Source organism: Castor canadensis, chromosome 11 (genome assembly GCF_047511655.1).
Source record: "Castor canadensis chromosome 11, mCasCan1.hap1v2, whole genome shotgun sequence".
Classification (NCBI taxonomy): domain Eukaryota; kingdom Metazoa; phylum Chordata; class Mammalia; order Rodentia; family Castoridae; genus Castor; species Castor canadensis.
Window position 1 is genome coordinate 23,933,971 of NC_133396.1, and position 26,170 is coordinate 23,960,140.

General features: G+C 49.7%; 1 protein-coding gene across 2 annotated transcripts in view; it reads left to right on the forward strand.

The window, feature by feature from the left end:
- The window catches only part of Plxdc1 (plexin domain containing 1), a 62,139-nt gene that overhangs the window by 11,896 nt on the left and 24,073 nt on the right, over positions 1-26,170 (forward strand). For both annotated transcript variants that reach the window (XR_012438605.1, XM_020172249.2), the window contains exons 3-7: positions 14,355-14,498; positions 14,723-14,792; positions 15,327-15,449; positions 16,020-16,138; positions 17,017-17,116. Coding sequence is in view for 1 of the 2 variants with exons in the window: in XM_020172249.2 (XP_020027838.2) it covers positions 14,355-14,498; positions 14,723-14,792; positions 15,327-15,449; positions 16,020-16,138; positions 17,017-17,116 (556 nt within the window). In the remaining variant the exon portion in view is untranslated. The remainder of the gene's footprint in view (positions 1-14,354; positions 14,499-14,722; positions 14,793-15,326; positions 15,450-16,019; positions 16,139-17,016; positions 17,117-26,170) is intronic.

The following is a 26,170-nucleotide window of genomic DNA, read 5'->3' on the forward strand; positions in this document are numbered from 1 at the left end:
GGCTTCGAATATTATATTTTTAATTTCTAAGAGCTCTTTATTATTTTGGGATTATTTCTTTTCTTTTTTTAAAAAGCCTCCTATTCTTGTGTCACAGATGAAATATCTCCTCCCTCTGAGGACATTTAACAAATTTTGAGATTTTTTTCCCTGCTCTCTGTCATTTATGTTATTGATTTTTTCTTTTGTCTCAGTCTCTGAAATGGCTTGGCACTGTGACTGATGCTATCTTTATTTAAAATTTTGAGATTTTGCTTATCAAAATATTGATTTTTAGCACTAATTTTTTATTTTAAAACTATCTCTTTATAATGTTCTTTTTTCTTGATTCCTGAGCTTTGTGGTGTCATCTTAATATTGTAATGGAGGTAAATATCTTCCTCAACTGTCCCTAGTCCCTGACCTTGAGGTGGACTCTCCAAGGACACTGCCTGATCACCTCCCATCCTGCCCTGTCTCCTGGATCCTGCAGAAGCAAGGGGCAGGACAGGCATGGTGGGAAGACGGAATGGACAGGCAGGGCAGGAGAGGACCCTGGCAGCTCACCCTCCACCCTATAGCTTGTTGGGCTGTTGGTTAAATACCTGATACCTGGTTGGGGCCAGACAATATAGTCAGCAGGGCTGTGTCCCTGTCTGAACAAAGAAGACCTTGCAGAAGATAGCCGCAGAGACAGGGACTTCTGGAAGCAATTGTCTGTGAGCATTTGGAAAGGGCAGTGGGGTGCATTAAGAGCCAGTATGGATTCAGTAAGACCAGACCTTAAAAAACAACACTGCACATTTCTGGGCTCCTCCCAGGACATGCTAGTTTAGAAAGATTAAAGATGAAGCCTGGGAATTTGTTTCTTTAAAAGCTCTATACATAAAGCCGGGTCTTGGTAGCTTATGCCTGTAATCCTAGTTATTCAGGAGGCAGAGATCAGGAGGATCACAGTTCAAAGCCAACCCAGGCAAATAGTTGGTGAGACCCTACCTCAAAAACACCCTTCACAAAAAAGGGCTGGTGCAGTGGCTCAAAGTGTAGGCCCTGAGTTCAAACCCCAGTACCACAAAAATAAATAAATAAATAAAAATAAAAGTTCTCTATGTGGAGCTAGGCATGCTGTTCATGTCTGTAATCCCAGCTAAGTGGGAGGCAGAGATGGGAGGATCAAGGTTCAAGGCCAACCCCAGCAAACAGTTACTGAGACTATTTCAAAAACAAGCTGGGTGGTGGCACAAGCCTGTGGTCCTAGCTACTTGGGAGGCAGAGGCAGGAGGGTTGAGGTTTGAAGCCAGTTCAGGTAAAAGTATGAAACTTTTTCTAAAAAAAAAAAAAAAAAAAAAGCAAAAAACTGAAAGCAAAAGGACTGGGGTGTGACTCAAGAGACAGAGCAAAACAAGGTCCTGAGTTTGATCCCTGGTACTGTCAGGGCTAATCTAGCTCAGCTAAATATCTCCTATATGATTCTGATGGTCATCTAAGTTTGAGAAATACTGACCTGTAAGATTTTAAACCAATTTTTTAATGCCTGCCAGGTTGATGTCAAGAACACCGGGCTTTCTTAGACACCATAAGGCAGTATTTGAGCATGTGCCTTTCACCATTTGGGGGCTTCGTGACCCCCCTCAACAGCCATACATTAAGAATCCATACTGCAGGCCACATGCAATGTCTTGTGCGTATATTCTCAGCTACTTGGGAAGGAGAAATAAGGAGGATCTCAGATTGAGGCCAGCCAGGGAAATACTTAGGGAGACTCCATCTTAACCGATAAGCTAGGCATAATTGGACCCACCTGTCATCCCAGCCATGCGGAGTCGAAAATAGGAGGACCATAGTCCAGGCCAGCTGGGGCAAAAATGTGAGACCCTATCTGAAAAACAACTAAAGCAAAAAGGTCAGGGGTGTGACTCAAGAGGTACAGTATCTGCCTAGCAAAGTGCCCAGGCCCTGAGTTCAAACCTCAGTACCACCAAAAAAAGAGTCCACGCTGCATAGCAAGGCCACCTGGAAGGAGGCCCCTCGATCGCCTTAGGGGTTTTCTCCAGCTCTGCTAAGAGATAGGGGTCAGACCCTTGAGGTGGAAAAGAGTTCAGGTGCCATAAAAGGTGGGTAGGAGCGATTCTCCCTCAGGCCAGATGAAGCTACCTAGGGAAATATAAACCCTGGCACTGCAGGGTAGCAGTGGTTCCAGAGGAAAAGACTGGGGGCTCCTCACTGCCTGTGGGCTAGAGTGAATCAGGCTCATGGAGCAGCTGCCAAGAGTGGAAACAGGGAAGCGGCCACGCTAATAGCAATCCGTGATGGCCCGGGGACCAGGGCCAGGGCTCTGGGGAATCCTGCAGGCTGTTTCTTGACCTGATCATAGCTGGGGCTCTGTGCCCCTTTCAGGTGGTTATCTGGAGACTAGAGGAGTCGAGGATAGTAGATGGGATGGTGAGGAGACTTGAACCTTTGTCCCAGGAGGAGTGGCAGAAGGCATTGGGATACTTCCTGTATAGAGAAGGCTCCAGATATGGCTGTTTTCTAAGGGCTACAGGGCTGCAGCTAGGGCAGGAGTAGAACTTCTTTTCCTCCGTATCCCTGATCACCACCTGCACTGGGTTATTTATGTGTTCATTTACATTGTCTTCCCCCTGGGGCATGAGCACCTCGAGAATTAAGGCTATTTGTCACTCTGTGGTCAGTGCCTGACTGTGGAAGGTGCTCCTCAGAGGGAAGAAGGGAAGGAGGGATTTCTCCATTCTAAGAGGTCTCCGAAGATATGATATTGAACCCTGGGGTGGACTGTTGGGCTCATTGGCCTCTAAGGACCTCAACTCTACTGACACCATCCTCCCCCGCCCCTCCTCCGGCCCCCCCCCCCACCAGATCCAAGAGAACTTCAGTGCTTATGCACATCAGGGCATGTGCCACCAGTGGTCTGGTTCTAGGGTCCTCAGGGGGCCTGTGTCTATTCTATACTCAGCCTTGCTGTGAGCATTTCAAGCAAAGATGCTGATAGTCCCCTGCCCGCAGTTAACCTCACCCCCAAGCCTGCCTGCCCACCCCCACCCTGGCAGCCTTGACTTCAAAGAAGGGGCCCAGTGATACTGGCTTCTCCTTCATCTTTGCCTCCCCCACATCCTCCCCAGGGACCCCTCACCTTTCTTCTTTATTCTTCAGAATGCCCTTCTGGGTATTCCCTCTCTGTTCAGCCTCCCAGTCCCACTCCCTCTGCTCAGCCCTTCTGCCCAGCACCCCTGCCTGACCTCCTCATCTTACCACAAGTTCCAACTGAGACCCTCTTGCATTGGGGAGGGGGAACCATGGTGCTAAGTCAGAGACCCTGGACACGCTGCAGTTTATTCTCCAAGAGACTGGAGAGGGAAGCCGTGGATGCAGTTTCTCTTCCAGCCTGGGCATTTCCAGATGTTCCTCGAAGGCTTTCTTGGTTCCATAGTGCTGGTCTGGGGCCAGGGTTTGGGAAGAACCAGGCTAACGGATGTTCATATTTGAAGGTGACCCCCACCACCACCTTCACTCCAAAATAGAAATGACTTCCTTCTTCCACTCCAGTCTTCCAGTCTAGCTTCTCCAAAGTCCCTCTTCTCTCTGGCTCAAACACAACTTCCAAGCGTGGACACCATCATGGCAGAGGGGCATTGTGACATGGTGGGCACTGGTCGTTCAGGACAGTTGTGCAGAAAGGCAGACAAGTGAGCACAACACCTACTTGGTTTCTACAACCTTCCAAAGAAGGCAGCTCCCAAAGGGAGGCCCAGATCTCAAAGCCTAGGGAAGTGGACAGACAGACTGACAAAGAGCCAGCAGGGCCCCTTCACGTCAGTGTGCTAAAGGGAAGGGATGAGGGGGAGACTGGAACAGGGTTGGTGAAGAACCAAGTTAAAGAACATTCAGGTTTGAAGGTAGCCCTTCAAATTTTGGAGAGAGAACATAAGAGATTTTGTGAGAAGAAAGGGGAGGTGGGAGGTGGAGTCCAGATGTCCCGTCTCTAGCTCCGTGGAAAGAGTCCAGTCCTGGCTCTTGATCCTGATCCTGATATGTACCAGCTGCCTGGCCTTGGGCTGAACACTTAACCCCTCAGTTAAGGAACCTGACCTTGGGAGCCCTTGCTAGCTTCAAATTTTTCCTATGCCTTTGTTGCCCGATGTGGTGCCTCACACCTGGAATCCCAACACTTGGGCTGGGCCAGCCAGAGACCTTGCCTCAAAAAACAAAAGAAAAACAAGCAAGCAAGCAAACAAAAACACCAGCTGAAGGTGGTAAATACTGATTCCTCAGAGTGAGACCAAAGGGCAAATCATGAGGCTCCTGACAGGCTTTGGGTCCTGGTGGTCTCCCCTACCCCTCTCAGGAAGGGTGCGCCCCTCCCTACATGCTTGGCTGCTTGGCCTTGGGGGTTTGTCACTCACTGGTGTCCCTCTTGTTTATCCTTCTTTTTCCTTGGTCCCTTCCTTCCTTTGTCTCTTCCTTCCTTTTTCTTTTCTTTCTTTCTTTTTTTTTTTTAAAGTGTAGCCCAGGCTGGCCTCGAACTTGTGATCCTCCTGCCTCATCCTCTTCGCCTCGTTGATTACCGGCGTGCGCCACCACGACCCGCCCTTTTTCTTTTCTGTTGAGATGAGATTCACATAGCATAAAGTTAATCATTTTATTATTAGTATTATTACTAAGACAGGGTCTTGTCATATAATTGAAGCTGGATTGAACTCTCGATCGTCCTGCCTCAGCCTCCAGAATGCTGGGATTTACAGGAATGAACCACCATGGTCAGCAGCATAGTGTTTTTGAGGCTCACCCGTGTTATGGCTGGACAATATCCTATTGCATGGATAAACCACAATTTGTTACTCATTCATTTATTGATGGACGTTTGGACTGTGTTCACCTTCTGGCTGTTGTGAACAGTGCTGCTATGAATATATGTGTAACCGTGTTTGTTTTGAGTACCTGTCTTCAGTTCTCTTGGGAATATATCTAGAAGTAGAATTATCATATGACAATTATCATAATGTTTAACTTTTTGGGGGAGGAAGTACTGGGATTTGAACTCAGGGCCTCATGCTTGCTAGGCAGGTGCTGTACCACTTGATCTGCTCCGCCAGCCCTGTGTTTAACTTTTTGAGGGCTCATATGCCATGGAGATTGAGCCATCTTACTTTCCTATCAGCTAGCGATGTGTGAGGACCCCTGCCTCTCCACATCTCTGCCAACACTTGTTACTTACCTACTTTTCTTTGTCACAACCATCCTAGTGGGAGTGAAGTGTTACCATATTGTGCTTTTGATTTGCATTTCTCTAATGACCAACAAGATCGAGGGTCTTTCCCCATTGGCCATCTGCATATCTTCTTTGGAGAAAACCTACCCAAATCTTTTGCCTGCTGTTTATCTTTTCTCATTTTTAAAATTAGGTTGTCTTGGAAGAAATTCTTAAACCCTCCAAGTCTACTTCATTGTTGAAGTTGATCCTATTACTGCCATCATGTCGTACAGTAGTCTCACAATCCTGGCATGGGGTTGGGAACAATAAACACTAGCTGACTCTGAATTGGGCTCTGGTTTACAGTGAGCAACCATCTTGATTTTCTCTGTTTTAGCACTGAATAGTCTGTATCCTGGGACACTCCTTAGCTCCAGGCAAACTGGAACACGTTGGTCCCAGGTAGATAGTGCATATCTGCTGTGTTCTAAAAGTTTGTGTTCCCTGAAAATTCATAGGTTGAAATGGAATCCCCAATGCAATAGTAGTGAGGTGGGGCATTTGGGGGGTGATTAGGTCATAATGGTAGACTAATCCCGCATAAATGGGATTAATGCTCATAGAAAAGATATTTGAGAGACCTTGTCCCTTCCACTATGTGAAAGCCCGGCAACAAAGTACCATCTTTAAAGGGCTGGGAGAGTGGCTCAAATGGTAGAGTGCCTGCCTAGTAAGCTTGAGGCCTGAGTTCAAACTCCAGTACCATAAATAAATCAATTGAATTCACTGGTGCCTCCAGAACTGAGAGCAATAAATTTATCTTGGTTATAAATCTTGCCCTTATTCTCTGTAGTTAAATGACACGTATTGTGCTATCACTCTCTGGTTGGCTGGTGTCCCTCAAAGGAGCACATGCTAAATCAGTACCAGGATTAGGTGATGCTCCTGAGTGTTGGTACAGGAAGAAATGCTGTTGCTGGAAGGCCAGCCTCGCTGCCCCTCTTCCAAGCCTAACCCAAACCCACATTTCCAGGGCTTCTCTTTAACAGGCCCTCAGCAGAGCAAGAGCTCTTTTGTCCTGTTTGGATCCCTTCTGTTCAGTTATACCAGGGGACTCATTTTCTGCAATTCTGTGATGACAAGTGTTCTGTGTGAGTTTATTTCAGCCTGATGTTTGAATTCTTCCAGAGAGTACCTGAGGTTACCGTGTAGTATCTGTTTTCTGTCACTGTAATGTAATGCCTGAAGCAGAGTAATTAGTAAAGAATAAAGGTTTATTTCACTCATAATTCTGGAGGCTGGAAGGTCCCAATCCAGTGACTGCATCTGGTGAGCGCCTTATGCTGTGTCATAACATGGCAGAAAAACAGAAGGCCTAGGAGTTGTATGCAGAGGAGAGAAAACACAAGGGGTAGCCTTGCTTTATAAACAGCCTGCTCTTGTGGAAATGAATTCAGTCCTGCAAGAACTCCATCAATCTTCCTAAGGGCCTAATCACCTCTTAAAGGTCTCACCACCTCTCACTGCTGTTGGGTGCCAGATTTCAATATGAGTTTTGGAGGGGACAAACCATCCCATGTGTTCACCTGAGATGAGAGAGAATAACAACAGGTGATATTAAAGGCACCCTTCCTGAGTGCCAGCCTCCTTCTACAGCTTTACATTTAATCCATATACTGCCCAGTGAGGCAAGTGTTTCTAAGACTCTTTTTCCTCTTTACCCAGAACAGAGAGATGAAGTTATCAACCTAAGTCATACAGCTAATGAGTGGCAAGTGATGAAGTTATTGTCACACAGCTAGTGAGTAGTAGAAGAACCCAGGTCTTTCTGCCTTCAGAGTCTGAGCTTTTTTCTTATCTACTACCTCCTTGGGGACAAAAATGAGTGATGTGGTGCTTCCTTGTATGTTTTTAGGTCTGTGCTTCTCAAACTTTCTCTGCAAAAGTCCCTGAGAGTCTCATGTAAAGGAGGGCTCTGATTCAACAGCTCTGGGATTGGTCCAGGAACCTGTATTTCTCACAAGCTCCTGAGTGTGGATTATGATGTTGGTCCTGGTTCACACTTTGAGGAGCAGGGATCTAGTACACATTCCTGTTGGTCTTATGAGGATGGTGGAATGGTGGTGACAGAGATGGGGGTACCCACTCCCCCATAATCTCAGCAGCATTTCCTGGGTTGGACCCAGCTGCCTGCAGCGCCATCCTGATAGGCCTGGCCAACCATGCTCTCTGGCAGGCTCTGTAGGGCGCCCTTGGTTGCTTGCCCAGCATCTCCATCTGCCAGTTGGCTGGCAGGTGACAGGCCGAGTGTGACAGCTTAGCTATAGCTCCTGAGCTTAGCCAAGGTAAATGCAGCCCCTGCTGTCAGAAATGAAGTGCCTGGCGGGCCTCAGGGCATAAATAATTGAGGCAGAAGAGACAGTTTCACCCAGAGGTGTAGGATGGAGCCGGGCTGGTTTGGAGGAGGCAGCCTCCACAATCAAGACTTTTTCTGGAAAGGTTCAACAAAATCATCTTAATAGCTCCCACTATTAAGATGGGAGCTATTATTCTCAAACACCCACTGTGGGCCAGGCACTCGGTCATAAGCTTCATGTTGCTGTGTTTGTCTAATCCTTTCAAGAATGCAGCAAGGATGGTTACTGACGGTGGGACTGTTGCCCAGTGAGGAGAGTCTTAGCACAGGTTTTGAACTTGGGTCTGGCCAGCACCATAGCCCATACACTTGATCTTGGAGCTGTGGTTTTCAAATGGTGTCTTTGGAATCCTAGGGGTTCCCAGAGATGCTTCATGGCTTGTTCTCCTACCCCCACCCCCAGATGACTTTGCTTTGGGGTGATTTGTATACTGAGTTGCCATGGAAGATTAGTTGGGAGAAAGGATTTCATAGACAAAAATGTTTGAAATTCACATCCTGCTACCTCCCAAAATGAATGTGGAAGTCTGATGCTACTGGGCTTGGGGACAGGACACCCTAAAACATGTCTGGTAATAGGACATCATTTAAAATATGATGCCACACTGGGAATAACATTGATGTTTCCGAAGCATCAGAGGACAGGTTCCAGAAAGTCCCAGGTGGGTGGAGACAGCTTTAATTACCCCACGGGTGCTCAATTCTGAGGGATCTGGATAAGCTCGAGTTTCATAACAGATGGGCAGAGACAATTGATTCAGGCCACAGAGGACCCCTAGCCCAGCTGAAAGCTCTTCTCACAGCCAGAGTGCTCGGTGGAATTGCTCCCCCCCCCCCGCCCCCCCCGGCATGTGGACAGACTGGGGGACCTTGGCCCTTACTCAGCCTTGCCTCCAGGAAGTGAAAGGAATGTTTCTGACAGTGTTGGTTCTCTGACAGGATTCAGTAGTTAGTGGACATTGTGGTGGATATCCCAACATACATTTCACCTCACCACCTTGCAGAGCAGCAATGGAACCTGGGCTCCATGGCACGGTGCTCACTGCTGGTGTCTACTTTGGGCTGATACTGCTCCCCTGGCAGAAGGTGTTAGTCCACAGGGGTAGGGGACACAGGCCAGCCTCCCTGAGGTATAGACATTCCTTCAGTGGGAGATGTGTACTCTTCCTCTCTTGTCCATGAACCAAGATTTAAATACGGCTTATGCTCAGGACGAATAGAAGAGGCCCAGCGAAGTTGGTGTTGATGATCTCTGGCCCAATCAACCTTGATGCCGTGACATTGGCGTCTGCTCACCCCATTTCCATCCCTTTCTCCTTCCTGAGAAGGAAGCTGCAGATTGGCCATGCCCTGGCCCCTCCAGTGTCTCAGTCAGACTGAAGGCAAGGTCTTGCAATCCAAGCTGGGTAAGTGGCTCCTCTTTCTGAACCTAAACATCAAGGCAGCTTGCTTCCCGGCAGTCTTCTTCAGCTTACCAGGCAGTCATGTGGAGATCTGTGTCCTACTGCTGGACTCTGGGTCACTTGATCTAACCTTTACCTCCATGCTGAAGCCATGTCAGCCCAGGACTTCTTTTCCTTGTTCCCAGAAGCATGTCTCCTAAGCCAGGCACCAGTGGCTCACATCTGTAATCCTAGCTATTCAGGAGGCAAAGATCAGGAGGATTGCAGTTAGAAGCCAGCTCGGGCAAATAGTTCATGAGACCCTATCTCGAAAAAAACCATCACAAAAAGGGGCTGATGGAGTGGCTCAAAGTGTAGACCCTGAGTTCAAATCCCCAGTACAGCAAAAAAAAAAAAAAATCATGTCTCATGCCAGCTTTACTTCCTCAGAGAAGAGGTCAGGAATTGGAGATGCCTCCCTGTGTCTAGGAAGTCCCACCCTGACTTTGGACTTGGATTCCCTGAGGAGCAGCTGGTCCCTTCACAAGTGGTTTCTGTGTCACCTGCCACTGGAGATGATGGAGAATGCTGTCCTTACTGGAGCCACACTGCATGTTCTCAGCATGGCCCGTGGCACTGCTGGCTTTGGAATCTTTGTCGTTCAACCCATTCAGCAAGCGTATCCCAAGCCCACCATATGCCAGGGCAGGTGGGTGAGGTGATGTACTCAGCATGATTCCCGTGCTCCATCCTCCACGAGACGCGCGATGGTCCTCGATGTGACAGGTTTTCTTGTTTTGTTTGTTTTGTCATTGTTGTTTTGTGTGGGACTGGGGAGAGTTGATCTCAGGGTTTTGCACTTGCAAAGCAGGTGCTCTACCATTTTGAGCCGGACCTCTAGACTATTTTGCTCTATATTGGAGACGGATGCTTGCAGACTATTTGCCTGGGCTGGCCTTGAACCTTGATCCTCCTGATCTCAGCCTCCCTAGTAGGTAGGATTATAAGCATGAGCCACTGGTGCTCGGTTGTTTGTTTTTGAGACAGGGCCTTGATATGGCAGGCAGGTTGGCCTTAAACTTGTGATACTCCCACTTCAGCTCCCTGAATACCTGGGATTATCGGCGCTTATCATTGTGCTGGCTGATGTGAGAGATTTTAACCCTGATAAGTGGTCCAAGTTGCCTTCCAGTGGAGCAGTTACTTAAAGACCTGAAAGACGGTGACCAGAGCAAAGGTCTTTGGGTGAATGGCCTCAGATGCCCCGCTTGGACAATGGGAATATTAGTGCTCGCCTTCCAGCATTGCAGACAGTGATTACCTATGAAACGCCCAAGCTCACTGCAGCCACAGGTCTATAAGTGCCAGCTCCCCTTCTCCTCCCTGCCACTCTCCCAGCCACCCTGACTTTGTCCTTGGCTGCATCCAGGAGTGACCCCTTTCCTATTGTAGGCTGCAGTTTGCCCCTCCCCCATCACCATGTATTGTCCCTTGGCCAGTGCTCTGAGTAGGTGCAACTCCTGGCTTTACTGTCCCAGGTAATCAAAGTCTCCCCTGTCAGGAGAGGTGGTCTGTTTAGGACCTGAGATGGGCTCTGCCTGGTGTTGCATGGGGCAGCCGCTGCCCTGGGCACTGTGGAGTCTGCAGCCTACCTGGCATAAGCAGAGATGGTCCCTTGGATCTGCTGACTCCTGGAAAGATTCTGAACCCAGGAGGTGACTGTGATTTGGCTGTTGATGTGTCCCCAAGGGCTCATGCATTGAAATTTCACCCCCACTGTGAGGTTCAGAGAGGGTAGAAACTGAATCTCAATGCCAGGTTTTGGGGGGTGATTGGGATGAGGTACAATCATTGGTTTGGAGGCCCCTTGATTCAATACTGGTGGCTTTATGAGAAGAGGGGGAGACCAGAGGATATGGACACACACAGGGATGCATGTGCTCCCTATGTCAACCTTGTGATGCCCTGTGTCACCTCTGGACTCTGCCAGCAAGAAGGTCATTGCCAGACATTCTCCTCAAACGTGGAGCAGACCATGAGCTGAAATAAACCTCTCCTGTTAAAACTTACGCAACCTGAGGTATTGCATCGTTAGCAACAGGAGTGGACTGAGACAGAGGCACAGCTCCTTGAGTCTGGGTATCCTTGAGCTACAAACTTGTGTCAACTAAGGTGTCATTGCAGAGCTCCTTGGGGACCCTAAGAATGAGCTCAAGGACACCCTGCCCAGAATTCAAAACTGAGGTCCAGGGCAATGTGATGCAGAGGACTGGGAGCAGTGGGCCAGCGAGATTCATTCTCAGTGTCCCCTTCCTGAGCTGTTGTAAGTGCGGCAGTGAGGGACGTGTCAGCATCTGTTTGGGCTTCACAGCTGCAGAGCGTGGCTTCTGTCATGTGGCTGGAGGTTCAGGGAAAGCGTTCCCCGTGTGAGTCTTGGGAAGCAGCTGGTGACTGCTTCTTCCAGCTTCAAAGCAGCTGTCTTCAGCACTGGCCCACTCAGGTGTCCAGGTGGAAGTGGGGTTCAGTGGGCTCCCGGAAGTCCCCTAGAGCACCTATTTCCCACCTCCTCCTGTCCTGATGCTTGGTAACATGATCCCATCCTGCAGGGAGAATGTGTGATGGTAGCAATAACACAACCAAAGCATAAGCAGGCCATCAAGGAATGAGACTTAGTGGGCATGCTTCACTCAGCAAGCCCTCCATCAGAGTACCTTCCAAGCTGTCCCTCCTCCCAGGCTGCAATTTGTCCTCCTCCCCCAAGCTCCCTAGGGTAAGGCAGGCCCTGCCCTTGGGGACAAACATGGAGATGACAGACATAAAAGCCAAATGGTCACCTGAGTGCAAGGCATTAAGAGAGAGGCTCAGGGTAGGATGACAGAGAGAGTAACAGGGACTTGGGGAGCTCCTGGATGAATTGAGGCTGATGAATGAGGAGTTGGCTTCTGAACAGGGTGGGGGAAGGACTGGTGGAAGGGCTCAAGTAGTAGGGTGCCTGCCTAGCAAGCATGAGGCCCTGAGTTCAAACATGAGTACTGAGGGGAAAGGAAAAACAACAGGTCAAATAACATCTAAGCTTTCTTTTCTTCACAGTGGTAGGCTAATCTATGCTTTTTAAACGACTGTTTTGTTTGAACAGGAGGTGAGGGGGGCTGTAGCTGCAGCCATGGCAGGTGGTCCCAGCATAGCCTAAATGGGTTTCAGAGTTGGGGTTCTCAGGCTATCAGCTGGACAGTGTTATTCAGGGTTCCCTATCCTCCCTCCTCCACCCCCCATTTTTTTTTCTTTTTTTTTTTTTTTTTTGCTCTGAGGTGGGATAAAAGCTGCTTGCCTGCAAATCCCAGGAAGCAGGTTCGGGCCAGCAGGCCCACCTCTCTGCACCTCTCTGCATAGATCGGTATGCACAGAGCTTACTTAGTACCTTGGCAGGTGATGATAGTTTTTTGTTTGTTTGTTTTTGGTTGACATGGGTGCAGATAGGAGAGGCAGAGTCCAAGGAAGGAAAGGCAGGCATCTCTCCTGGGCAGAGTGGGGCAGAGTGGAAGTGGAAGTTGTTTGTTCCTTAGGAGGGCTGTAAGCGCAAGGTGTAAGCATGGCTGTTTCGGTGCAGGGGGCGGGGAGTGGGCAGAGCAGAAGGCGGTGTACCCGCCTCTGGGCACCCTCCTGGACCCCAGGGTTGATGGCTGTGGCAGCAATGGGGGGCAGCATTCTTGGCGAGAGCACTTGCCCTCGCCCTAGGGCAGTGGCATCAGGGGGCTGTGTTAGGTGGCCTCTTGGATAAAATCAACAAGTTTGGGCCCTTGTGACTCTTGAACTTAGTATACATATATCACTCCTGAAGGACTTCCCAAAATATTGGATGATGAGGGCCATTTGCAAGGGGTGAAAGTCCTCATTGGCAAGTAGAGGCCTAAGGTCACCAAGAAGCATTGAGGAACCAAGGTCATCCCAGGCAGAGGACCAGGCTGTGACCGCTGGAGGCCTGCAACTGTCCAGGGAGTCTGTCTGATGGGTGGGTACCCAGGGGTGCCTGGGGGAATGACAGGAGGAGAGAAGTGAAAGCAGAGAGAAGGGCACTCACTCCTGCCGGAACCTCACCCAATAGGCTCACAGGTGTGCCTTTTGTCTCCAGAGAAGTGTCTCGAGGGAGATCGATTGCTGTGACCAGAGTGATAGGCCCCAAGTGTGTTAGATCAGTTTGCCTGTGTGCTGAAGATGCAGAGGGTGGGGGTCTGGAGGCAGGTGGGGAGACAGGGCAGAGGCCATGGGATACCCCCCATTCCATGTTTCTTCACTCATTTCTTCCCAGCCAGTCCCTTGAGTGTGTCACTTGTCAGAAGCACAAAGTCTGCCTCTTTCCAGGCAGGTGAGGAGAACAGAAGCCCCTGTTCCTGCTCCTGCTGGGTCCAAGGCAATGGACTGCTGGGCAGCTTGCAGCCTGGCAGAGAGAACATGGTTTGCTCTGCTGTGTCTGCAGCCACCGCCGCTGGGCAACCTAATTAATGACTCATAACACTCAGAGCATTTGTGCCACCCTGCGCTCTGCTGCCTGGCCTTGTGGGTTCCAGGAAGGGTGATGATATCGCCTGCTCCCAGGCTCTTCCACTCTTTCTGCCATCTATTTCCCCAGCCTCATTTAACTCCTTGCCCCAAATGCTGCTCTGCAGGAAACACTGCAGAATGAACCCCAGCCCGTTTGATCCCCACTGGGGACATAGGAAAGATCAGAAGTTATGCCTTGAAGGATTCCTTGCTGTGTCTCTCTCCTTAGCAGCCCTCTGGTGACTACACCTTGGGCTTTGTCCCACTCTGCTTGAGGGTCGGTGCCGGATATTCTGTTGACCTCCTCCATCAAATTATCAAGATCAAGGGCAGCTGCCTCCTTTAAATTAGTACCTTCTGTGATACAGTTTTCTTTTCTCCTTAAATAGAATTCTCCCCAAGAGTAGGAACTATGTGTCCCCCACAATCTGGGAGTTCCCAGAAGACTAGGGCTCTGTGTGGGGCTGTCCTGCCTGTTTCTCCCTCGGACCCTAAGCTGCACTTGGTCTTGATTGTGCTCTGAAGTACTCAGGGGCTGCAAGATAAGCCTTCTGCCCTGTATGGGCATGGCAGGACTGAGCACAGGGGTAGTGGTTGTGGATTTGGCTGGGGACAGACATGCTGGGGAGTGATGAGGGCCAAGGGGCAACTAGGGGATCCCAGGCCTGAACCAGCCCTCTGGGCCCAAGGGATAGCATCCTGGGTCTGGGACTGGGACCCAGGTGTGCATTGGGGGATGTTCTTATATACAAAAGTCTGGGTGGGGAAGGACAAGGGTGGCTCCTGGCCTGCCTGACTCCTCATGCTTGGGCTGTCTCTGCACCCACAGGAGGACAATCACAGCTATTATGTGTCCCGTGTCTATGGCCCTGGTGAGCCCCGCAGCAGGGAGCTTTGGGTGGATGTGGCCTCGGCCAACCAGAGCCAAGTGAAGGTGCACAGAATTCTCTCCAATACCCACCGGCAGGCTTCGGTGAGTAGCTCTGTCCCCAGCAGTGCAGCCGGTGCTCCCAGGCAGCTGGGCTGTGGCTTGAGGTTTGTGACCTCAGCCAGAATAAGGGCATCCCACCTGTTGTCCTACGGGTCCTGCCCTGAACATGCTTGTCCCCACTCTGTCCAGACAAGCATGGGGCAGTGTGGGCAAACAGGTCTTGGCCTGTGGTTAGGCCCATGTTGACTCTCTCCCATCCTCTGCAGAGAGTGGTCTTGTCCTTTGATTTCCCTTTCTACGGGCATCCTCTGCGGCAGATCACCATAGCAACGGGAGGTAAGGCTGAGTCAGCGGGGCTGGGGAGGGTTTGGAGAGCTAAGCCTAAACTCAGGAGGTCTCCTGGAGGAGTTAGATGGACTGGGGAGGGACTCAAGTTTGAGTCTCTTGGGTGCCCCATTCTCAGTCAGGGAATCACATCAGCTGACCTGTGTGTGTGTGTGTGTGTGTGTGTGTGTGTGCACATGAGTGTGTGTCCCTCTGGGCCACCAAGTGTGATCATCCTGTGTTTTTGAATCTGGGAGGGAGGAAGACGGGAAGGCATTGAGAGCCTGGGTTCCATGTCCCACGTCCCTAGGGACAGGGGGAGGTGGGAGTCATTCTCTCCTGCCCTTCAGCCCTGCAGTCTGTGCCCCCTGGTGGCACAGGAAGAACCTCCTCTAGTCCAGGGCGCTTTTGCTTCATACACACTAGGACCAGAGCCCACCAGTCAGGGATGGGGAACAGGGAGGTGAGGCTCACTTCCAGCTCTTGCCCTCGGGGAAAAGCCCCAGCAGCAGATCTTGGAGGCCATCTTTGATGACTGCTCCTTAGGCTTCATCTTCATGGGCGACGTGGTCCATCGGATGCTCACAGCTACTCAGTACGTAGCCCCCTTGATGGCCAACTTCAATCCAGGCTACTCGGACAACTCCACGGTCGCCTACTTCGACAACGGTGAGGCCGCATCTCAGAGTGTCAGTCATTCGGTGCTGGGGGTCCGCATCTGGCTCCTTTAGAGGCATCTAATGCCCAGGTAGGGCAAGGGACTTGCACACAGCCACACAGGCAGGCAGCCTCTCACTTGTTCTCACCTGTAGGATGGGGACAGCATTGTCTGCTGCCCAGCAGTCTAAGGAGACACCAAAATGAAAGTTCTTGGCTCTTGCTAGAGGCAAAAAGCAATGTTAGGAACATTTACTGTTTCTCATTTTCACTACGCCACGCTGGAGAACAGACGTTTCTCCTACTCCTCCTTTTTATCTCCCGGGGTCAGGATAGGCAAGATGGAAGGGGCACGTTGTGGGGTAAGAGACAAGTGAGTACGGGTCTGGGACTGGAAGCAGAACCATCTGGCTCCTCTATAGCTTGGAAGCTAGGCTGATGTCTGGCTGCCCAGCTCCTGCTGTCTCAAATTTGCAAACAGTTCCCATCATCCTTAGGGGATCCAACCCATGGCCAGTCCTCTCTGGCTGCAGGGCCCTGTCCCACTTCCCTGCTCAACCAGATCTCTGCTCTTCTCCCCAGGGACAGTCTTTGTTGTTCAGTGGGACCATGTCTACCTCCAAGGCCGTGAGGATAGGGGCAGTTTTACGTTCCAGGTAGCTCTGCACCGTGGTGGCCGTATTGTCTTTGGCTACAAAGAGGTGAGTGGGCCCAGCTGCGGAGATGGCCGGGTCTTTGAGCCCTTCCTTCATTCAGCAAATATTTGTGGGAAATTTGCAATGTGCCAGGCACAGGACTTGATGCTGAGACAGCTGTGGGACCTGCCTGTGGGCACTGTCCTTGTGGATCCATAAGTCTGATTAAGAGACAGGAGATGATTGCAGGGACAAATGTAGAATTGCTAATATGACAAGTAGAGGTGCCTGGTGCTAGCAGAGCCTGTTGTGGGGCTCTTTATCTTGTCAGAGGCCAGAGGAGGTTTCCCTGAGGGAAGAAGTCGAAATGCAAAGAGGAGAGAGAAGTGTGTCCAGGAGAGGGAAGGCATGTGCAAAGGTCCTGTGTGTGGCAGGGCAGAACATAGTTGGTACAATCACTGGAAGAAGGCAGTATGGCTGGAGTGGAGAGGAGGGGGCAGGGTGGGGCAGGGGAACAACCAAATGTGTCTTTGAAAAAGGCTGCTCTGCCTCAGATTGTTGCAGGCTCATAGGGGAGGCCGGAAGATGGTTTAGAGGAGAGATGAGGCAGCTTGGAGAAGGGAGATGAGAGAACTAGGTAGATTTGAGAGTCACCGGGTTAATTAACAGGATTTGGGGGTATATTACATGAGGGAGGGAGGAAAGGAAAGGACAGGAGGGGCCGAGGGTGACTCGGGGGTTTTGGCCTGCATGGCCTCAGTTCACTGAGATGGAAAAACATGCAGGACATGGTGAGGGGAAGATTTGAAATTAGCCGAGAGTTCAGGTTCAAGGTATGTTTGAATCCTCAGGAGCTGAGCAGGCAGGTGGAGCTGGAGCTCTGGGGGAGCGGGCTGGCCCCACAGGGTCTCATGGGGTGAACAGAGCCCCTTTTCCCGCTGCAGATCCCTATGGCTGTCCTGGAAATCAGTTCTTCCCAGCACCCCGTCAAAGCAGGCCTGTCAGATGCCTTCATGGTTCTCAATCCATCTCCAGATGTGCCAGGTGAGTCCCCAGGGGTCCAGCCGAGATCTCAGCTGGTTAGGACCCAACTCAGTAGGAGCCAGGCTGGCGGGGAGAGCAGCGGGGAGAGTGGGACTGAGGGAGGAGTTTGACATTAGTGCTATGTTTCCTTGTGATGGCAGAGGACATTTTCCCCACCAGCGTGCCCAGTGGAGGGCACTGGACTGGCTGTTAAGAGAAGGGGAGCCAGAGCCCTCATACTCAGTACCCGCTCCATTTAGAAAAGTTCCAGAGATGCCAGGTGAGGGGCCTGAGCTTCCCAGAATGCAACCACAGAGGTTCCTGATCCAAGGGATTAAGGGACCATTGGGGGTGTTACGAGATAGGAAATTCAGCCTCAACGATTGGTAAATTCTGTCTCTGGCAACACCCCCTCCACACACACCTCTAGTCTCAGTTGCCTCCACTCTAAGATGGGGGAGTAGCTGAGGGGCATTTCTACCTCTCTGGTCTTCCTACTGTGCTGACGTTTTAAGGGACCCCAGTTCTTTCCCTCCTGCTTCAGATCCTAGCCCAGACTACCAGGGACTTGACTCATACTATGGGGCAAACTGTTGGTATGCCACCTATTGCTAGTGATGCTGGTTCAGACTTTACTCTGGTCTCTGCAGAGTGTGAACAGAAGTTCTGCCAGGTGACCTGCAGGAACCCATGCAGGCTTAGGGAGGAGCCCTTGTCTGCTCATCTTCCTCCTACCTGTGCCCGGCTGAGCTGGGGACATTCTGAACCCCACCCTAGCCATGCCAGGCAGGATAAGGACAAGCTTGGGAGCTCCCCAGGCTCCTTATAGAGGGGTCACCATTCTGTGAGATCTGGGGCTGGCAGGGCATGGTGGCTGGCTGTGCTGGTGGAATCTAATCAATATGTGTTCTGAGGCCACTGGGTATCAGGGCAGGTGAAGTATAATGAAGAAAAGATAGTCCTACTCTTGGGGACATTCATTCTCTGACAGAGCCTTTGTCCTCAGAAACCTGCTGAGAAAGATCAGGGCTCAGTTACAAGGCTTTAACCAGCACCTTCTATGTGCAAGGTTGGCAGCAATGTGTCAGTAGCTTGTCCAGAGACTGGAGGGTGAGCTGGAGTCCAGACTCTGCACCAACCTGACCCTTAGCACGTCCTTTCACCCCTCCGGTTTCTCCGTCTGTGCAGAAGGGATGGGAATGATGCCTACCCCCATAGTTGCTGTGGTGTAAGCCTGTGGTTCAAGCCTGTGGCCCACCACTTGATAGGTTCTGGGTTAGAATGTCTCCCCAGGTTACCTTTGCAGCTCAGACCCACAGCACTGGGACTGTAGCGAGCTGTGCAGGAGTAGGAGTTGTTGTGTCACAGGTCAGGGGCCACTACAACTTTCATATGACTTTTGTGGCTTGTGGCAGAAAGTCACAGGCTGTAGTGTCAGTGTTTCCCAAATTTCCCTCATTTATATATCTCCTTTGGAGACTGTTGTCATTTCCATAAATTACTATACACACTATACACATTATGCACACACTATATATTCATATGCACACTCACTATACACGTAACACACACTGTACACACACGTTACTGGAGCCGGAACCCAGGGCCTTGTGCAGAGGCAAGCGCTCTACTAATGAGCGACATCCCCAGCCATGAGTTACTATTTTATTATTTACTAGTGCTTTTGTCCTCATTTATAAAGACATATGCTTTCTTTCCTTCCTTCCCTCCTTCCTTTCCTCTCTCCTTCTTTTCTTTTTCTTTCTCTCCCTCCCTCCTTTCTTTCTTTCCTCCCCCTTCCTCCTCCTTCCTTCTTTTCTTCCTTCCTTCCTTCTTTGCTTTTGGGGTTTGAACTCTTAGTCTTGTGCTTGTTAGCCCAATCTTTCTTTTCTTTTCTTTTCTTTTTTAAGAAATAGGATCTCACTATGTTGCCCAGGCTGGCCCTGAGCTCCTAGGCACAATGGATTCTCCTCCCTCAGCCTCTCAGGTAACTGACACTACAGGGAAAAAAAAAAAAATATATATATATATATATATATATATAATTATTATTATTAACAGTACTGGGGTTTGAACTCAGGGCTTACACCTTGAGCCACCTTGAGCCACTCCAACCCTTTTTTGTGATGGGTTTTTCAAGATAGGGTCTCGCGGAACTATTTGCCCAGGCTGGCTTCAAACTGCGATCCTCTTGTTCTCTGCCTCCTGAGTAGCTAGGATTACAGGCGTGAGCTACTGGCACCCAGCCAAAATTATATTTTTTCATGAATAACTGAAGATGGCCTAAAACACAAGAGATGCAAAAGGATGAACAGAAAAGATGAGCTTTCCCCTGTGTCATTGACTTCTGTTCCCAGTTCTCGCCCCTGGAGCTAAGCAGGGTTACCAGGATACTTCCAGAGTAATAAAACCTTCATGGAAGTTCACTTGCTCTCAGTTTCCATGGGGATTGGTCCTAGGACTCCACAGATACCAAAATCCAGGGGTGCTCAAAAGCACCCATCACCACTACCCCGGTCCCTGTTATTTCTTATCACATTGTATGGTCTTCTTTATTTATTTATTTTATTTGTTTGTTTATTTTTGTTTTTGAGACAGTGTCTCACTATGTAGCCAAGGCTGGCTGGAACTCTAGATCCTCCTGCCTCAGCCTCCCAAGTGCTGGGATTACAGACATGTGTTGCTATACCTAGCTTCTCTGTATTTTTCACTGCAGGATTGTCTTTTTTTTTTTCTTTCTTCTTTTGGAGCCATCTTTGAACTTAATCACAAGCGGCAACAGCAAAAAAGTTCCCTTATTTATTTATTTTTTTGTTTTTGCAGTACTGGGGCTTGAACTCAGGACCTCACACTTGCTAGGCAGGGGCTTTACCACTTGAGTCAATGCCCCTAGTTCCAAATTTGTGGCTTCCCTTCCATGCTGTAGAATACTGTGGAGGGACACTTTATCTTTAAGTTGCAATTCTAATCCTAGGTTTTAGGGTTAGTCAGCTATACATCCCACTCTGGTTGTGTCAGTTGTTAACACAATTGAAGAGGAGTGTAGCTTGGTGGTAGAGAGCCTGCCTAGCATTGTAAAGTCATAGTTAGATTAGATCCCCAGCATCACAAAGCAAAGAAAAATACTGGCATCCTTTCATTCTCGTTGGTAACTGGCTGCTGGCTCAAGTCCCCACCACCCCTCTTGCTCTCCTCAATGTCCCCAAGCTCCCAAGTTTCTATCAAGGAGAGAGCAAGAGCCTCCAGAACCCTCTCCTTAGCATCTGCTCTAACTCCTAGATTATGTCTGTTATGTCTGTTGCCACATGGTCTTGGTGTCTCCCTGACACCCACATTTATTATCTCAGTTTCTGGGGGATCAGGAAGTGAGACAGACCTCTGGTTCAAGGTCTCTTACAAGCTGCAATCCAGATATTGGCCAAGGTGACAGTTGTTGCAGGAGCAGAGACAGGGACAGGGAGAGGATATGCTTCCAGTGGCTCTCATAGGTAGGTGGCAGGACTCACCAAGGCCTCCCTTGGTCCCTGGCCTTGTGAGCCTCCCCACAGGACAGCTCACAGCTGGTAGCCCACCTCATCAGAGCAAGCAGGCAAGATGGTAAGACAGACAGCAAGAGGGAAGCCAGTTTTTTTGTAATGGAACTTGATTTCTTTTTGCCCTATTCTTCTGGTTAGAAGCAAGTCACTAGGTGTAGCCCACATGGGGCGGGGCGGGGGGCTGCAGAACAACTCCAGAAGGGCACGAATCCCAGCAAGCAGCTTACCACGTTCTCCCGGAGTGGCTGCACTGCATCTCACTACATTTTCCCCCAAATATGGTGCTCTGTTCTAAATGAAGACACAGAGACTCAGAGAGGTGTAGCAACTTGCCCATCGTCATACAGCTATGAAAGGAATGGGGATATGGCTCAGGGTGGGGTTCAAGTGGAAGAGTGATTGGCATCCATGAGATCCCCAGTACCGTGAAAAAGTCCCCAAACTAAGATCTTCTCACCTTAAATCCCCAACTCCCTGGAGCTTTCTTTTTTTCCTTTTCCTTTTTATTTTTTTTTGGGTGGGGGGCAACTGGGGTTTGAACTCAGGGATTTGTGCTTTGCAAAGCAGGCACTCTATCGCTTGAGTCATGCTTCCAGCCTTTTTTTTTTTTTGAGACAGTATTTCACTATGTAGCACAGACTGGCCTCAAGTCCTTGATCCTCCTGCCTTACAGCCTCCCCAGGGCTGATTGCAGGCATGCACCACCACAATGGTTTCTGAGCCTTTGTCAACCTGACCCACTGCCGTCCCTCTCAGAGGAATCCTTTCCTCCTCAGCATCTCCTCCCTGACATGTGCAGCTCTGTGTGCACACCCCGGGCTGTTTCTGGGACAGTTCCAGGTGTCTGGGCTGTGTTTCCTCACTTCCCCCATCCTGTGTACATCACTGGCAGGCACAGGTCTCTTTCATCTGTGTCGTCCTCTGGGCTTTGTGTGAGGCCGAATCTCAGTAAATGCATGTGGGATGTGGCTGTTGAATGAGGGTGAAATGGAGGAAGTCGGATCTCGGGAGGACCAGCATCTGAACTCCCCTGTGATTCTGGAATGAAAGGCTGTTTGAGAGCAGTCAAGAGGATGCAGGGAAGGCTGGAAGGCCAAGAGGAAACAGTTCACCTGAAACAACAGAGGGAGGCGGAGGCCAGAGGGCCACAAAGATGCTGGATTTGCACAGCCCCAGGTGCTGTTGAGTCTACCTGTTAGTGAATGCCTGCACCTGATCAAAGACACTGCCGCCAGTTCCTCTCCCCACTCCCATTTCTTCTTGTCACTGCCAGCTCTGATCATGTCATTCTCCGGCTGCCTGTTGCCTTCAAGATCAAGGCAAACTCCTTAGTGTGGATTTGAGGCCCCATGCAGCTGGGCACAGCAGCCATAGTGGCTTATCTCCAAACCCTCCCTTTCGAAGCCTCTGCCCCATAATCCCTGATATATGTACCCTTTGCTCTCTGAACCCAGTTCCTTGATACAGAATGCTCCCTACATCAACCCTTTTTACTACCTGACAAAATTCTTCCTATCCATCGGTCCAGCCCAGATGTTGCCTCCTCCAGGCAGAACTCTCGGTTTCCTCTTCTCCCCTAATTGCATTTTGCTGGTGCCTCTAATACTCATCCTCCTGCCCTAGCTGCCTCGTCCCCAGTGGGCTGCGAATCCCCTGGGGGCTCTCTGTGCCCCAGTGCTGAGTCTGGTGCCTGCAGCAGGGCAGGCACTCGAGAAATGGAAAGTTAATACAAAGATCTGCATCCACTTGCTGGATTTGGAGTACAACAGAAGGGAATGGGTACAGCCGAGACCCCGTCCTCTGAGCCTTTGTGACTCAATGTCAGAACAGGAGCCTGGAGCCACTCAAGTTTGGGAGGGAGAGTTTTGAAAACTGCATACCTTTATCAGATTTTAACTTGAGGGACCCAGTCCTAGACTCTAGGAGGTCTGAGAGCTCCTAAAATTGTAAATGGAATAAATAGTGACATACACATTCATCCATTTTTCTGGAAAAGTATCCCCAGCCTTCACTGGATTTTAAAATGGGCTATACAGTTTGTGCAAAGCCCTGGGTTTGAACTCCAGCACAGAAAAAATAAATAAAATGGGCCCACAACCTGTGCTTTCTGGAGCCATGGCTTTTCTGTGGCTAAGAAGTCAGACTCCTCAAAGTCTGATATTCCACCAGGCAAGAAGGGAATTTGTTTGGACTGGGCTGATCTACAAAACAACCATTAACCCCAAATAACAATGGCTTAAGTGAGAAGGCCAGGGAGAGGCCTCTGGTCTGCAGACCCTGTTCTTTCCACAGAAGCCCAAAATGGGTGAGCTTCTCTCTGGTTTCTCACTCCCCCTCCTCCCCAGCCAGTTCCTTTCTGGGGAACTCTGTTCTCCCCAAGGCTCTGAGCACCTTCTACCACCCCTGCTGGACTGGGGGTAGAGGGAAGTTTCTTCACCATCCCCCTGCTGGGGTTGAGGGAAGAAGATGGTGAAAACCAGCAGGCTTCTACAATGACTTCCTTATGCAAACTGCTACTTTGAGGAGACTCTGCAGAGCACCTTTGATGCCATGCACAGTTACCAACATCTACTTGTAGATGGATGGCCTAGCTGCTCTTTATCTGGATGGAGAGACCTCCAGAAGTCTGTTTTCCTCTATTCATTGGCTTAAGAAACTATTTCACAGAAAGTATAAAAGCAATGTCAAAACTGACAGATTCTGAATTAGTAGAATTGGTTAATGAGGATTTGGTTATCAAGGGCTCCAAATTGTAGCTTGCCCTTTGGCTGGTCCGAGCATGGCCTCAGACAGCCCTAACACAAGGGCTCTTCTCCTTTACTAGGACTTTCCTTTCCAAGGCAGAGCTGAGGCCAAATGTATGTCAGAGGCCTGAGCCAGGCAGCTGGTGTGTGTGTATGGGGGTGGGGAGCAGAGGGCCTGAGGAGAGAGGGAGCAGCCAGGGAGAGGGACGTGAGTGGAGACAGGGAGACAGGGTGGGGTCACCAGATCTGGCCCATGTCCTCTTCTTATCTCTCTTAATAAAGGATTCTTCAAAGTGCTGTTCCTTGGAGGTTTTTTTTCCCCCCTTCTCTTCTGGTTTTTCTTTTTCCCTTTCTCTTCTGGTTTGCTCACTACTCTCTTCCTGAGCCTTACCTTTTCTTTCTCTGCTGTTTTTCTTCTTTTCTTAAATGCTGGGGGAAAATCCTTCTTCTTTCCCTCCTGGGCTGAAAACTTCTCAGGGTTCCCTTCAGGGGCTTGAGTCATGATTATTGAATGAGTGAGCAAAGGAATGAATGAAGGGATGAATGGATGAAGACTTTGCCCCAACCTACTATCTTACATTTTTATTTTTATTTTTTATTACTGGGGTTTGAACTCCAGGCCTCACTCTTGCTAGGCAAGTGCTCTACCACTTGAGCCATACTTGTCGTCCTTTTGCCTTTAGTTTTGTTTTTCAGATAGGATCTGTCTATCTTTGCCCACTAAATTTTCCTGGGCTGTCCTTGAACTGTAATCCTACCATTTCTGCCTCCCTAGTAGTGGGGATTACAGACATGTACCATCATGCCCAGCCATTTCACTCTTTTTTCTTTTTTTTTTTTTTAACACTTTTATATCAACGGTTACATCCATTCTGGGATGACTTTGGCAGCTGGACCTTTCAGCATCCTGAGTTTTTTTGACCAAACCAATGCTCTCCCCTGGTAGCCAGTCTAGGAACAAAGTGGGATACGTAAACTTCTTTTAAGCTGCTAACATTTCCTGACGGGGTGGCAGGTTTTCCGTCTCAGCATTTCTGAATTGGATGGCTGGGAGCAGAGATAAAACAGAACATCGCCAACTGTCAGAAATGTGGCTTGGGAACAGCCCCCATCCTGGTTCTGGAAAGGATCTGCTGGTTGTACACATGGATGTCATTGTTCCTGGGCAAGCCCCACATGTGGTGAAATAATCCCCAGGCAAACAACTCAAGCAGGGATATTAAGGATTCTGTTTATTAAAAAATAAAACTATTACCAAAGACATACACTCAAGTACAAGTCAGCAGTTGCAGCAAGCCACTCTTTTCAATTAGAGACAGACTCCTACACATGCACCCTCATCTGCCCCGCCTGGCTGGTAGGTTCTAGCTTGTTTTCCGAGAACATCTGGCCATCTCTGGCTGCACCCATGTCGGGGGCACATTCCCAGCTCTGCCCCCACCCTAGATCCTAGTGGGAGGTTTCCAGGAGCCTTGCCTTCCCTGGCTGTTGCTTGTGTGTCTCTGTCTTTAGATAGCTCCTTTGACAGGTGCATGTCTCCATATATGCCTGAGTCCCTGTTCCTCCTGTTCCACCTGTCTTTCATCCTTGAGATGGAGAGCTCCTGAAAGCCAGCTCTGCACCCTCTTTGGGTTCCAACCTAGGAAGAGATCTGACTTTCTGTGGCCATCTGGGGACAGTCCTTTCGAGAAAGGCCTCCATCTGTGGTGAGTGGGGGAGGAAGGGTGTGCTTCTTCTGGGCTACAGCTGATGTTACAAAAGGTTGCTGAGGTTTTCTGTAGTCTGTAACCCAATCACTCATTCCCAGCTGCTTCATGAAGCCCTGTTAAATTCAAAGATTGGTGTCAGGGGCAGGAGTGCAGAGACAAATAGCAGGTGCAAAAAAAAAAGAAGGGAGGGAGGAAGGGAGGAAGAGAGGAAGGAAGGAAGGACAGAAAGAAGGCCAGGTGGATTCTGTCCCTAGGGAGATTGAAGTCTGGTCGGGGAAGGATTGGCCAAGAAACTAGATATTGATTGAGCAGTGTGACAGGTGACACTGGACACTGCACAGGGGGTTGTGGAGCTGGGAGCAGGGATCACTGACCCTGCAGAAGGGTAAGCAGAGCTGTTCAGCTGAGCCTCGAAGGCAAAATCAGGACAACAGGTTGACTTTAGGCTCCAACCCCAGGGCCCCAGGCCCCTTGGAAGTCAGGAGGGGAGCCCTGGAGTTCCACATTTCTTTTTTATCCTGTTGTATTTTGGTGCTGAAAGTGGTGGCTTTTCCGGAGAGACAGCTGAAAAGTCAGGTAGTAGGTTTGGGAAAGGCTGCCTGGAACATTCCATCCTCCACCTAGAGCTTCCCAGACTCCCAGGGCACCTTCTCACAGTGTGTCACACAGAGGGTGCCCTACAGCATATGTGGGCCTTGGGTTTGATCCCCAGTACCACAATATCATCTTTGTGCGTACGGGCCTGTGTGCATGTCTGTGTTTAGGGTGTCTGTGTGCATGTGTCTGTGTGCATGTGCATATGTGGGTGCTTTGTGTATTTGGGAGGTTGGAGAGGAGGTGCATTCCTATGTACAAGGCTCTGTGGACCTCATTCACAGTTCCGGACCATGTAACCCTATAAATGCCTGGCAGTTACTACTTGACCTTTTTTTTTTTTTTTTTAGATAAGGTCTTACTATGTAGCCCAGGCTGGCCTTGAACTTTTGATCCTCCTGCCTCAACTTCCTGAGTGCTGGGATTACAGACATTAGCCACCACTCCTGGTTCTGCCTCCTGGACCTCTTGTCGCTAAGCCTGAAGATTGTT